This window comes from Talpa europaea (genome assembly GCF_964194135.1).
Source record: "Talpa europaea genome assembly, chromosome: 11".
Classification (NCBI taxonomy): domain Eukaryota; kingdom Metazoa; phylum Chordata; class Mammalia; order Eulipotyphla; family Talpidae; genus Talpa; species Talpa europaea.
Genome location: NC_140078.1, coordinates 15,506,974 through 15,521,750, shown reverse-complemented (window position 1 = coordinate 15,521,750; position 14,777 = coordinate 15,506,974). Strand labels below are relative to the sequence as shown.

At 53.8% G+C, this 14,777-nt stretch overlaps 2 protein-coding genes across 2 annotated transcripts; both read right to left on the bottom strand.

Annotated features, from left to right (window-relative positions):
* SPEF1 (sperm flagellar 1) lies at positions 1-2,823 on the bottom strand (the record flags this gene model as incomplete). The annotated part of the gene is made up of 7 exons (XM_084248045.1): positions 1-108; positions 189-312; positions 530-590; positions 730-769; positions 942-1,101; positions 1,700-1,811; positions 2,715-2,823. 7 exons carry the CDS (start codon positions 2,821-2,823, stop codon positions 1-3), a joined length of 714 nt encoding a protein of 237 aa, XP_084104171.1.
* Positions 2,824-5,378: 2,555 nt separating this feature from the next.
* On the bottom strand, positions 5,379-7,946 carry CENPB (centromere protein B; the record flags this gene model as incomplete). Its single annotated transcript, XM_084247452.1, has 1 exon — positions 5,379-7,946. One exon carries the CDS (start codon positions 7,944-7,946, stop codon positions 6,126-6,128), a length of 1,821 nt encoding a protein of 606 aa, XP_084103578.1. The 3' UTR covers positions 5,379-6,125.
* Positions 7,947-14,777: the final 6,831 nt, after the last annotated feature.

Genomic DNA, 14,777 nt, shown 5'->3' with positions numbered 1-14,777 from the left:
TCACCGCTGCTTACGCTCCGCCTGCTGGAGCCTTCGGGAAAGGTCGTCGATGCGCACGTTCTTGAGCTGGAGCAGGTGCTCCAAGCGCCTCACCTTCATCTGCAGGACCTGGGCCACACCGCAAAGAGGTCAAGCCCCGACTCTCCATTACTGCCACCCAACTCTGCACCTTCCCTCTGCACCCTCACCTGCACTGTCTCCTGTGAAGCCAGCAGCTCCTGCTCCTTTTCAGCGATCTGGAGGACGAAACTTGGATCGCCCTGCAGAGCCTGGCTGTATCTTGGAGGATGGGGAGCTGGCAGCCGCACACCCCTGGTGTGGGAAGCAACTTAGCAGAGGCCTGACTTAGGCCCCACCCTCATCCTTCCTGTGTTCACTGTTAGGTGTTTTCTCCTTCCCCCTCCTCCCCCTCCCCTTACTTCCTCTGGTCCCAGACTTTCCAGACACAACCTGTCCCCACCCTCTCCTCTCAGTTCTTTGTAGGGAGATCGCCTGACCTGATGAGGTTAAGAACTCCCAGCTTCCTTACCTGAGCTGCCCCCCTTCCTTGGGGTCCAGAACACTTTCCCCTGCAACCTTCTGGGACAACCCTGAGCAAGGAAAGTGGAGGAATAACAATATTGGAGCCCTATTTTCCTGTCTTTCCTTCCTACTCCCCAACCACCCACTAGAAAGGAAGGACAAGAGGAAGGTTTCTCCAGGAGGAAGCGAAAGTAAAGGCCACTTTACCCACATCCATGTAGCCAGTGCCATCCTGGGGAGCCAACTCCTGAAAGAACCCCAGGGACCCACTGTGAGTTAGGACTTGCCATCCTCAAGGAGCCCCATGTCCCTTCTGTGGTCCCCCAGGTCAGGCTCCCTTCTCCCATACTTATTGCCAAGGACTTTCTACCGCATGGGAAGCTCCCCTGGGCAGTGGGAGAAGCCTGAGGCTGGGGCACCTGTAGTGAGCCTGTGCCCTGCTTCCTGCGTCTCTGCTGCCGCTCCTCCAGGCGCTGCCTCAGAGGAATGAGCACCAGCTCCACCACGCCCGGGGCACACTGAGCAATCTTGCGCATCACGTCCTCTGGTACTGAGAAGTTCAGCTTGTTCAACACCTTCCTGGGGAGGTAGACACTGGAATGGTGGACTGGGTTCTGGGGGGAATGAAGTAATGGGGGGGGGGGGAGACAGAAGGGCGTGCAGCAGTTGCAGTCCTAAGCACACCACCCTAGGGGAAAGGACGGGCATTGCATCTAAGCCCTGTGCTTGGGTGTTCGGAGGTTCCTTGCCTCCACAGTTAGAGTGCTTGCTTTTATTTTATTATTTTTTAAAGATTTATTTATGCATACAGGAACTGGGGTACAGGCCAGAGGTGTGGGGGTGAGAGGATTCACCAGAGCGGGGAGCAGAGCAGGCAGAAGGACCGAAGTACACTGCTGAGGGGAGCAGCGGGTGGCAGGAGAGGTCTGCGCACCATGTGGGACCCTCCTCCGGTGGCCAGGGAGCAGCTGGGGATTGAACCAGCGCTGCAGAGGCTGCGGGCAGCTTCGCAACCCAGCGCTCAACCGCTGCGCCACCGGGGAGGCCCAAGAGTGCTTGATTTTAATATCAGACATTGTCTGTTCATGTTGTCTTCCCCACCTTGTTGCTAACACTGTCCTAGCCTGGTGGGTTGGGATAGCCCTTCCTGTGCCTGTGCACCCAGGTATTCTGCTACCTGTTCAAGTGACCCCAGTTGCTGAGTTTCTGCTGAAGAGAGTTGGCAGGAACATAATTGTGCATCTCCACCATCTTGGGGAAGTAAAACTTGATAATTTCTGCGACCAGGACTGAGGTGTGGAATGGGAGCAGACATAGATGGTGGGGGGTTGGTAAGGGAGAAGGAGAAATGCATGAGGTAAGAGAATGGGATGGGGAGGTGGCAAAGTGGTGGGGCCAATTGAAGTGGAGTTGTAGGAAGGGGAAGGGTGATAGGGAAGGATAGGGTGGACAAGAAGAAAACAAGATCAGTGATGGACTAGAGACTAAACTTTCAGCATATCCCAGAGGCACTATATCTGTTTCCCATTAGCATCTGAAAACAGGTCTCTGGTACTCTAGCAGAGAATGAACCTCCAAGAGAGCCTTTCAAGAGCCTGGAGCCTCACCCTAAGAACTCACATTGACACACACGCACACTCCAACTCAAGGTCCCAGGAGAGAGGCAAAGACTCACACAAACAGACACCTATAACAAGGTCCCCCTTACAGATATGCACATAGGACAGAATGTATAGACACACAGGCACATGCACAGCACACACAAAACCATACAGAAATGCACATACACATACTTTCATTACTGGTATTCCAAGAGACAGTCACATATGAGCCAATATATACACGGGGAGACTATGCATACACTTCTGTCATTGAAATTCCAGGAGAAACAGTCTTAGATACACAATCACAAGGAAAGCACACGTGTACACAGCCCCACTACATGCTACATACAGGACAAAATGTGTCAATACACATATGAACACGTACATGCTCAGACTCCCACAAGAGAGAATCTCACCCCCCCCACACACTTCTATTAAAAGTCCTAGGAGATAGACAAAACACCTGTTACATACACACAAACACAGAGATATGAATACACACAGACCCCCTTCCACATAAAATACAAGAAAGAACACGGACAAACAGGATACACACAGGCGCGCACACATACACTCTCGGGTGCACACCTCCGTCACTGAAGTCCCGTGAGAGATTTCGCTTGGGCCGGGAGAGAGGGATGTTGTCCACCCACAGGTACAGCTGGTGTAACGCCTCCTCGTCCACGTTACTCGCCATCGGCGCCCTCAGCAGACTGTTCCAGCCGTGCAGCGTCCAATCCTAAACTCAAGACACCTCCAGCGCTTCCTCTCCCTCCACTGCCGGCGCCCACACCCGCCTCTACCTCTCTAATCCTGACTCTTGTCCTAGCTGGGAGCAGCCATATTGTTTTCTGAAGCCATGGCAACCATCAAGTCTCCGAGGAGCATGGGCTTCTGGGAGTTGTAGTTTCTGCTCCATGACCTCCTCTCAGGATCGACCTTTGAAAAGATGGCCTTGTCTTCCTCGCTCCCCAAGAAGGAATCACCTCTGGGCCCACGCCACAGACTGACCAGCCATTGGCCTGCTCTGGGGAAAGCCAAGTAGGCCCACAGAACCCACTGCACCAACATTCCCAAGGCTGAGACCCCTACCCACTTCTGGGTCCTTGGCAATCAGTTGCAAGTGAAGGGAGCATCCCAGTGTTTGTCAGCTTTAACTGGGAATCCGTTTTAATGACCAGTGCTTCCCATCTGGACTGTAACAGTCTGTGTGACAGCCTCCTTGCCAGTCACTCTCAAGGTTCTGTGCTCATGGGGCCATCACCAGTACCCACCCTGCCTCCACGGCAGTGTCCCATGTGGCACTTAATATGTAACCGAGACTCTCAGGAAGAACACCAGAGCTCAAGGTTAGCGTCTTGGCAGGTCATTTAACTCCTTAACCCTATTTCCTGCTTTGTGAAACAGGGACAGACCTTACCTATTTGTCCCAGAGGGGTGATAGAAAAAGGATTTATAGAAGACCTGTTATTTGTGTGGGGACTAGGAAAATGGGAGTTGGTTACAGGTATAGGAGCAGTGAGGCTACTACAGACACTTCCCTTGTCTCCCTCCAGAGAGCTAGGGTTACAAATTGGTTCATTAACAGTTCCTTTTCAAGAGAGCACTGCCTACAGGAGGGTTAGGAATATGGATCCTTAGTGAAGGGGTACAGGGGCACTTCCAGGGTTAGTCCCTAGAGAAAGCTTGCTTCCACCAGACTAGCGGTATGGTTTTGGGTACGGCTGGACCTCTCTGTGCCTGTTTTTTCATGGTTTTACCTACCTCAGAGGGGCTTTGTGAACATCTGACGTGCTTAGCACAGCACCTGGCATACAGCAAGGGCCTAACCTGGTAACATCGCTTGGTATTATCATTGACGTGATCTCAGTTCCAGCAAAAGAGGTGTTCTTGTTGATAGGAGACACACGAAAGTGATTTGCCTTGTTGGTATGTGAGGCAAGGGACTAGAGTTGGTCAGGGACACTTGGGGAGGCTTTTGCTCCCACCTGCTTACTCCAGGGCAGGTCAGGGTCGGCTTGGCTTGCTGGTCTCCTCCAGAACTCAGATGGGCTCCAGGGTGGGGATTAGTGGAGGTGTCAGGGGAATCCCAACTACTGGTCACTGCCACTTAGTTTTGAAGCCTTCAAAACCTGGAGGGGATCCCTGAATGCTTAAGGTCCCGTGTGGAACCTTTGAAACCTTCTCATTTAAAAGTCATTCAAAGCACCTTGCCTTTCAAGAAAGAACCACACCCATGGCAGGTAAGGGACAAAAGATGACCTGGATATCCCCCCCTTAACATTCCAGGGTGGAGAGAGGAACTGCAGGGAGGTGGGGGAGGGAACCACAGGGGTGACATGCCAGCCCAGAGGAGGTGGGAAAACCGGTTTGGGGCCCAGAGCTGCCGGCTGTGTTCAAGCTAAGGCCTTTTCCCCAGCTGGCACCAGTGGGGGCCTGAGGGCCTCAATGAGGGTGGGCCAGGAAGGGAGAGGCTGGGTCCTGAAAGAAAGAGGGAGTTGGGCCAGCAGAGGCACCAGTCCTCATCTTTGGACTGGGGGGCCCCCTGGGCCATGAATGGGGAGTCAACTCATCCTCAGCCTCTTAGGGGTGTAATCCAACCCCAGCAATTCCATGGGCTAGTCATTTCACCTTCTTTCTGCCACTGTCTCCAAGGACAGCCACCAGGCTTGGAATTGCCAATCACTGAAAGGCCTAAAGAGTTCACCAAAGGTAAACCAAGGAGTGCCCTGCAGGCTCCTCCAAACTCTAACCTGGACCAGAGGAGCTGCCCCCACACCCTTCTTTCTGCCTCTGACTCCACTCCTGCAAAGAACGTGGTCGCTATCAGACCTTGATAAGCCTAGATGCCAGGTGCCCGGAGCTCAATTTGGCCCAACAAGACTGCTAGCTCGCTCCCTCCTGTCCAGCCACCTGACCCAAGCTTTTCTCTAACCCCGCAACAGTGCAAGGCCTGGCTTCCCCATACCAATGTAGGTGCACTGAAGACCCCTTCCTCCCCAGCCTAGATAACATTTAGCTATGGAGGAGGCCCTGCACCCCTGTCAGGGCCTAGGCTGTGGCCACCTTCTCAACACATGCTTCCATGTCCCACCAGAGCAAGGACTAAAGGGAACCGGGAAGGAATGTTTCCCCAAGACAGACGCAAGCCCAGACCATGAAGGATGCACCCTTGGCTGTTAAAACGTTCACCCCCCACAAAAGGGGGGTGAGCGGATTTATTGAATTCAGACTAGGAAAGGAGCAACTGGATGGCTGGACTCTGGGCCCAGCCCCAGGCCCCCTGCCCAGGATAGGGCCCTGCCAGAGAGGGATGAGAGGCATGGGGCCTGCAGCTGCCCACGAGGGAAGCGCCCATTATCACTCCCCTGGAGGGCCTCTTGGGAACCTCCAATCTGGAAAGAAGACCAAGGGCCAAAGTAACATGGGCTGGGCCAGAGAAAGGGAACGGGGTGGTGGGGAAGCAGGCAGAGGCAGGCTCAGGAGCCTGTGGTTAGACTGTGCTTCTCGAGGTGGCCTGGGGTGGAGGTGGGGGGCTGCCAGCCTAGTTGGGGCCTAGGCTGGACCTTCCTATGGAGCCCTTCCCAGAATGGCTTTGGGGTCCCCCCCACCAATGACCTGATGTGGACGGCAGAGGGGAGAGGCACTCTCCGGCCAGGAGCTTCCAGGGCCCATCCCTGGCTACGGCTGTGGCCTAGTCCACTGATGGCATGGTGTGGTAGCACCGGACAGCTCCCCCACCCTCCCCAGCTGGTCCCCCAAGCCCAGGGGCAAATGGGGAGGAAAGAGGATTCTGAGAAAGAGGCAATAAGCAGGCAGTGAGGCTGACCCCAGCCCTGGGCCCGAGAGGTGACTGGGCCCGTCGCAGGGCCAGGGCGACATTGCTGGAGGATCTGGGGCTCCCTACTCTGGCCCATCCACAGCGGTGGCCCAGAGTCCTCGCTCGGCCCTGGGCCGGTGCTGCCGCATCCGGGTTGGGAGCACGGCGAGGCCCGTGGCTCAGCTCTGATGTCCGAGACCCCGAACTCCCGCCTGCCTGGCGTGGTTCTTTCTGGTCACATGGATCAGATCGTGTTCCAAGTGGAGGATGTGGCTCTGCACACGGTCGTCGATGGGGAAGGAGGTCAGGTACCGCTTGACCATCGCAAAGTAGGCCATGGCCTCCCCGAAGCTGGGCACGGGCACCTCGTCGCCGTCCTCCTCGTCTTCGTCGTCCTCGTCCTCGTCCTCCTCCTCCTCGTCCTCCTCCTCACTGTCCGACTCCGAGTCCTCCTCGCCTTCCAGGAAGTGGAGGGTAGGGCACTGCGCCTCCTCCTGGGCACCGTAGCCCCCGAAGCTGCCCCCCGCCTCCACCACGCCCTGCGCCCAGTCCTCGGCCTCCAGGCCCTCGGAGGAGCTCTCCTCCTCCTCCTCGTCCTCGTCCTCCTCGCTGTCCTCCTCGCCCTCCTCCTCCACCTCCTCCTCCTCCCCCAGCTCCTCCCCGACGCCCCCTTCCTCCTCCTCCTCTCCCTCCTCCTCTTCCTCCTCCTCCTCCTCCTCCCCGCCCTCTCCCTCCTCCTCCTCTTCCTCCTCCTCCTCCTCCTCGTCCTCCTCCTCCTCCTCCTCCCCCTCGCTCTTGAGGGCAGTGGTGATGGTGGCATTGGGGCCACCCCCGAAGCCGGCTTCCCGAAAGCAGGCAGCGATGTCCGCGGGCTCCACGGCCTGCCAGGCCGCGGCCACGAAGTGCAAGGCCTCCATGAGGCCCAGCTGCAGGCCCGAGCGATCCTGGCCCTCCAGGGCGGCCATGGCCTTGAGCAGCATGGCCTGGCGGTAGTGGCCCTTCACCTGCTGCACCACGCCCCGCTCCAGCGGCTGCACGGTGCCCGGCGGGAAGAAGGCCAGCTGCACGTGCCGCAGCCCCGAGGTGTCCAGGGACTGGGCGGCCAGGCGGCCGGCGAGCAGCAGGACGCGGCGCGACTCCGCGGCCATGCGGGTGTCCAGGGCCTTCAGGTACTTGGCCAGCGCCTGCGTGGTGACGCCCCCCTTGGAGTTGGCGGTGTAGTCGCAGGGCAGCCCCGCCTGGCCCGCGCGGGGCTTGGCCGACTTGCCGGCCACGAGCGGGGGCAGCTTCTCGCTGCCGTCGGCGTTGGCGCACAGCAGGACGCTCAGCCGCTGGGTGGCCCGGCGCGCCCGCCCGTCGCCGCCGCACAGCCCCGCGGCCTGGTCGGGCAGGAAGTCGTACCAGAGGCTGGTCTCGATGGCGCTGAACACGTCCTGCGAGGCGTAGCCCTCGGCCACGGACGGCGGCTGCTCCTCCAGCGCGCGCCAGCCCGTCGTGCCCCCGCCGCCGCCCTCCGAGGGCACGGCGGGCGGGCTGGCGGGCGCCGCCGGGGGCCGGGCGCCGGCGCCGCGCGCGCGGGCGCGGGCCACGCCGCTGCAGGACACCACGCCGTGGCGCCGGCGGAAGCGGTCCAGCCAGCCGTTGGAGGCGGTGAAGTCGTCCATGCCCAGCTCCTCGGCGATGCGCAGCGCCTTCTCCTTGAGGATGATGCCCTTGACGGGCAGGCCGGCGGCGCGGATCTGCTGGAACCAGGCGATGAGCAGCCCCTCGAGCTTGTCGTAGGGCGACAGCTTGTTGGTCTTGCGGCAGGTGGAGGCCACCCCGTACTTGCGCTCCGACGCCAGGATGGCCCGCTTGTTCTTGAGGATGGTGCTCAGCGTGGACGGCGGGATGTTGAAGCGCCGCGCGATCTCGCCCTTACGCAGGTCCGGGTTCTCCTCCACCTCCTGGATGATCCGCGACTTCTCCCGGAACGTCAGCTGCCGCCGCTTGGGGCCCATCCCGGCGCGCCCCCCGCCCCGGGGCCCGGCGCCACCGCCGCCGCCCCGGGGCGGGGGGCCCGGGCCCGCGGCGGGGGGCACCTGGCGGCCTCTCCCGCCCGCACGCCCCGCCCGAGACAAAGCGGCTCGCGGGGCGGCGGGCGGGGCGACGACCCGGCCCGGCCGGGGGCACCTTCGGGGGCGCCGGAAGGCGAGGCGCGGGCGGCGGGCGCGGGCGGCGGGCGGGCGGCGGGCGGGCGGCGCGGGCGGCAGGAAGTGCCGCGGCGCGGGGAGCGGGGCGCGCGGCGCGCGGCGAGCAGGGCGGAGCGGGCGGAGCGGGATCTCGCGGGAAGCGCGGGGACGCCCGGCACCGCCTCCCGCCCTCCGCGCCCACCCCGCTCCCCGCCGCCCGGGCCGGCCGCGGGGGGGCGCTGCGGCCTGGCGGACCCGCCGGGCGCCCGCGAGCCGGACCCCGCGGGCGGGCCGGGGGGCGGCGGGGGGAGGCAGAGCCCGGCCGCCTCCGAGGAAGAACAGCCGCGCGGCTCTGCTTTTTATTAAGGCGACAATAATCCAGTGTTTTCCCAGAAACTGAAAAATACAGGAAACTAAAAAAAAAAAAAAGCACCTTTCACCTCAGCACCTGGAGAGATGGGCAGGTAACATCTGATACAGTTCCTTCCAGTCTTTTCTCTAGGCGCATCGGTTTTCTTTTAAAAAATTTATTGCATAAAACTGGCAGCAGACAGTGGAGACCGTATAGCTGGCATCGCCTGCCGTTTTACCTGGCATCCAGTGATGAGAACTTTGCCATATCGGTAAATTACTGCCAACATGCTCTTTAATGGCTGAATATTATTGCCATTATAGACGAGCACCAATCCAGGTAGCCTGTTGTTACACATTTCGGTGATTTTTATAAGCAGGGGTACAGTTTTTAATCTATTTGGTCGTGATATCACTATCCATAAATAACACTGATACCAGGTACTTCTTGACTTTCTATCCATAAATAACACTGATACCAGGTACTTCTTCACTTTCTGGACTTTTCCATGCATATAACCATAAGTGTATGTGCTTTCACTTACAAGAAAGAATAACATGGTGTATCTATACATCAGTAACCATGCACGTGAATCTCTGAAGCCTCCTCCTGCAACAAACACATAAAAGTGACAAAGTCTTAAACATTGAATATATTGCAGTTTTTAAGAAGTCTCTTAGGTTAGCAAGAGGGGAAGGCTGTGAAGGGGGTGGTGGGCAGCGCTGAAGACCTGGGGCTGGCTGAGTCTTCAAGACAGTGGGTATAGACAAAGAAGGAAAGAGAACCAAGGACAGTGCCCTCCACACTGCAACTTAAGGACTGAGAAAGGAGGAGGAAAAGTTGAATTGGTAGGAAGAAAGCCAACCTGTGTGATGTCCTGGAAGCCAAGGGTAAGTCTCTGCTGTTTTAGTGTATCTTTCTCTCTTCCTGAGTTTATTGACCTTTGGGATCCTGTGAATTTCTAGTCAAATCCCTTACCCACGTTTCTCTTGTATTTGTCCTTTTGTTCAGTTTTAGCAACTCTACATGTATTCTGAACATTAAATAAACTTTTGCTAAGTGTATTGCAAATGTTTTCTCCCAATCTGCCATTTGTCCTTTAACTTAGGCTAGGTAGTCTAAGATAGGAGAAGTTTTTAATTTTTAAGTAGGTGGATCTGTTCATTTTTTTTCTTCCTTTATTACTTCCAGGTTTTGTGTTTTACTTAGGCAGTTCCCACCCTGAGATGTAAAAAAGATATTTTTCTAATTACAAAGTCTTGAAGAAAATGTGGGAGACCGTCTCCTGTAGGAGCAGATCCATGCTCAGTCACTGGAGAGGTGACTGTAGGGGCTCCTTCCTATGCATCTTCAGGAAATAGTAGGTTCCTCGTCCCCTCGTCCCTTCCCACGCATCCTGGATTATAATCAGTGGCTGCTAGAGTGAATGGACTGATTGGTGGGCTTTTTTTTTCTTTACCGCACTGAATTTTCCAACTTGTCTTCAATAAGCCAGCACTGCAAGGCCCTTTAAAATGCAAAGGAGAATGGAAAGCTTGCTGAGGGGCATGAAAAGCCATGGAAGGGTATAAGATAAACAGCTTTGTTTATCTGGTAAACAGCTTTGGACAGCCTGGGTCAAGAAAAGAGAAGATGAACTGTAGACTTCCCTAATGTGAAGAAGGGGAAAATGGAGCTTACAGAAAGAGGTAGGATCTCAGGTACCCAGATGAATTGGTGCAGGAAGTGGTCAGTTGAGAGGGCCTGGTTAAAGGGCCCTGCAAACTGCTATAAGCACCCAGTAGATGGGGTATCTGCAAATGGCTATGCCATCACTACATGTATGTGGCTACTTCTTTGAAGTGGCCATTCCAGTGTCCTTTGTGTGGTTCCCAGGAAGTGGAAGACACTGTTCAGGAATATACCCCGTCCTTCAGAGAATATGCTTATATTTTTATAGGCTTTGTTAAGAGATAACTTATATGCCATGTAATTTACCCATTTAAAGGGTACAATATACAGATATGTACAACTATGATCAAAATCAATTTGAGGGCCTCCCCGGTGGCGCAGCGGTTGAGCGCTGGGTTGCAAAGCTGCCCGCGGCCTCTGCGGCGCCGGTTCGATCCCCGGCTGCTCCCCGGCCACTGGAGGAGGGTCCCACATGGCGCGCAGACCTCTCCTGCCGCCCGCTGCTCCCCTCAGCAGTGTACTTTGGTCCTTCTGTCTGCTCTGCTCCCCGCTCTGGCTCTGGTGAATTCTCTCACCCTCCTGTGCTTCTGACTGTACCCAGTGCATGTATAAACAAAAAAACAAACAAACAAACCAGCAAAGAAATAAATAAAGCATGCCTCTATAAAAAAAAAAAAAAATCAATTTGAGAACATTTTCAACACCTTAGACACCCCATATCCTTTAGCTATGGTTTCCCTATTCCCCATCCCCACCCCGTCCTTCCCCAGCTCTAAGCAACCACTAATCCACTTTCTATTTGAAGGCTTCTGTCTTGGACATTTTATATGATGAAATCATACAATATATGTCATTTATGATTAGCTTCTTTCATTTAATAACATGCAAGGTTCATCCCTGATGTAGCATCTGTCAGTACTTTATTCTTTTTTCATGGCTGAATATTATCCACTGTCAGTTGAACATTTGGGTCATTTCTACCTTTTGGCAAGTATGAATAATGCTGCTTGCTTGCAGCATTAATGTGGATATATGTTTTCATTTCTCTTCGGTATATATTTAGGAGTGGAAAATTGGGAAAATATCTTAAAACCAGAAAATTTTGAGAATAAAAACATTTCATTCCTTTTAATTCCACTGTGCACATTGTTTTCAGTGGGCCCACACTTGGCAAAATATTTTGTAGCCCATATTCTGAAAATCTTTTTTTTTTAAATGTTTTTATTTATTTTGTGTAGAAGAACTGGGGTATAGGCCAGTGGTATGAGGTGCGGATGAGAGGATTCATCAGAGTTAGAGTGGGGAGAACAGGCAAATCTACTGAAATACACTGCTGAGGGGAGCAGCGGGTGAGACAGGAGAGGTCTGCTGCTCTACATGTGGGTCAGCTCCCTGGCTGGGGATCTAGTTCAGGCGGTAAAGGTGATAGTGCTAAGACCTAACCCCTAGGCCACCAGGGAAGCCCTGACCTAAACATCTTTTCATGTTAATGAATATCTATGTGAGTGAGTGTCAAAGTTCTTTTGTTCTCAGAACCCTTTCTTCAAAAGACTATTCCGAGACCGCAATATGTAATTATTCAATAATCAGTAACTACTACGTAGTGAGCCCTGCCAGGTGCCAGGCATCCCTATGCCCGTTCTCTCTAACGGCTGAAGGTACTGCATGGTATAGAGGAGCCCTCTGCAGTAGCTGTTCCCTCATTGAAGGATGCCCCAAGCTTGGCATCTATATTTCACTTGGTGAACATACATTGGTGAGTACCTTTATCATCTCCTTAAGAGTGGCATATGGGGGGCCTCCCTGATGGCAAAAGGGGTTAAGACGCAGCACTATGAAGCTATCAGCAGCTACTGCAGCACAAGAACTGTTGTAGAGCAACCCCGATACAAAACGGGGTGCCTGACTGTGGGTCCTCACCCGCGCGCTTAAAAGGACTTATCAATGCTCTACTGCAGGCACACGTGAAAGGTTCATAAAAGGTTTATTTACAAGGGAAGGGGAAATGAGGAAATGTACAGCTCTGGGAGAAAAGTGGGAGACAAAGTTTTAAATGAGTCCTACCCGATCCGCCGATCAGGAATCCCAAAATGGCGCTCTCAGAGTTGGCCGCCAGCCAGGAGTGGTGAAGCCAGGAGGCGAGCGATCGCGAGCCAGAGAGACCAAGGCCCATGTGTTTGGTTTTTATATCCAACCTGGCTGCCCAACTCCACCCTCAGGTCCCGGCCACCCTCCCCTTGGTGGTGATGGGATTTGTCTTCCCCAATGTCCTGATGGTTTTAGTCTGGAGTGGGGGTGGAGTCCACAAAGCCTGTATGGGATTAACTCAGGACATCACTTCCCCCTAACAGTTCGATCCCAGGCCAGGGAGCTGATCCACATGGAGCAGCAGACCTCTCCTGTCTCTCCCATGGCTCCCCTCAGCAGCGTATGTCAGTAGATCTACTTGTTCTGCTCCCTACACTGTTTTTGATGAATCCTCTCACGCTTCCGCATCGCTCGCCTACACCCCAGTTCTTGTATGCATAAATAAATAAAATAAATCTTAAAAAAAAAAAAAGGAGGGCCTCCCCAGTGGTACAGCGGTTGAGCACTGGGTTGCAAAGTTGCCCGCAGCCTCTGCAGCACCAGTTCCATCCCTGACCGCCGGCAAGGGTCCCACATGGCGCGTAGACCTCTCCTGCAGCCCGCTGCTCCCCTCAGCAGTGTACCTCATCAGTCTGCCTGCTCTGCTCTTTCCTCTGGCTCTGGTGAATTCTCTCACCCTCCCAAGGTTCTGACTGTACCCAGTGCTTGCATAAATAAATAAATCTTTAAAAAAAAAAAAAGTAGCATCTGGGGTCAGAAGCCACAAGCCACACTTGGGCTCGGGTCCATGTGAGGTGCTGGGAGACAGGAGGGGAGGTAAATAACTTGATCCCTGATCTTCAACAGCTCAGCTTGAGGACATGAGATTCAGGAAAGGGAAAAGGGATTTCAATAAATAAAGTTTATGCCTTCCAGCAGTTCCTCTTCAGGAATCCATGCTATGCATACCTGCTGCCTCATTGTAAGAGTTAATAACCTAAGGTTCAGCACTAGGGAACTGAATAAATATCAATATATACCATTACGGATCCATGTTCAAGTACAATGGATACAGCAAGGTGTAAAATGATGTTTCATAAGCTGATTGCATATTTTTAAAAAATACGGACATAACATGCTTATAAATACATAGATCTGCACTGTCCACTAAGGTAGCCACTAACCACATGTGGGTACTGAACACTTGAAATGGACTGACAAGTCCAAAATGAGATGTAAATGTACTGTAAATGTAAAATGCACATTGAACTTATAGACTTGGTACCAAAAAAGAAGTATGTAAACTGTCTCATTAAAAAAAATCTTTATATTGATAACATGTTGAAATGGTATTTTAACTACATTGGGTAAATAAAACATTAAATTACTTAGTCCTGAAATTTCATCGACTTCTTTTTAAGATGTGATTACTACAAAAATTTTAATTATATATGTAGCTTACATTTGTGCCTCCCATTATGTTTCTTTTAAAAAAAATATATTTATTTATTCATTATGTTTCTATTGCCCAGAGCTTGATGCTTACAGGCTAGTGCCAAGAGCTTCCTTTCATCCGGAAGGTGAAGCCCACGGCAGCTCAGAAGTGTTATTGTAACCAGGGCCTGGCTGGAGGGGGAGTAACCCTCTTACTGGGATGTTTGCAAATATTTTATTTTTATTGACTAGTTGTTTTTTTTAATTGAGCATATAATCCATGATCTAATTGGTTAAGGAGATTCAGGAAGATAGAACTGATGTGTGGGGTGTTCTGGAATGATCCCTCTGTGGTCCTGGCCCCACTTTACTGGCTCAGAAGTGACTGACTGTGGGATTTCAGGACTCCAAGAGTGTAACACCCCTCCACCCCCACCAACACCCTCCCCATACCAGGTAGAGGTGTGTATGGGGTAACCCCTGCTGTGCTGATTTTGAGTTTGTTTTTTTTTTTAAAAGATTAAGTTATTTATGTATAAAAGAATTGGGGTGTAGGCCAGATGTGGGGGGGGGGGGCGAGGAAGAGGATTCACCAGAGACAGAGGTGGGAGCAGAACAGGCAGATTGACTGAAATACACTGCTGAGGGGAGCATCAGCAGAGACGGGTGAGGTCGCTGCGGCTTAGGTGGTTAGCTCCCCCCGCCCGGGAGGAACTCAGGCTCCTAAGGTGATGCGCGGTAGCGCTGACACTTAACCCCTACGCCGTCAGGGAGTTCCCTGCTGTGCTGATTTTGAAAATGCGACCCTGAAAGCATTGCCCCCCTTAGTGTGGGGGCAGTCACAGCCATGGCTGTGAGTAGTGGGTAGAGATCCCTAGCTGGACCTTGACTGGGGGTGAGGGGGTGGGGATGGAGGTGGGTAAAGGAGTGGGGGAGAGCCGGCATCCTCAGCCCTAGGGAGCGCACAGCATGGCGCCCACACAGCACCTCAGCTGCTGAATGTCGGGGGAAGGAAGATCCCGATTCCACTCTGGCCGCCCCTCTCAGGGAGGCCTGGGGTCTTCCTCTGTCCTCCTTCCACACTTACCCCGGTTCAATCAAGCCCCCACCTTCTTTCCTGCCATCCCTACCCCAGC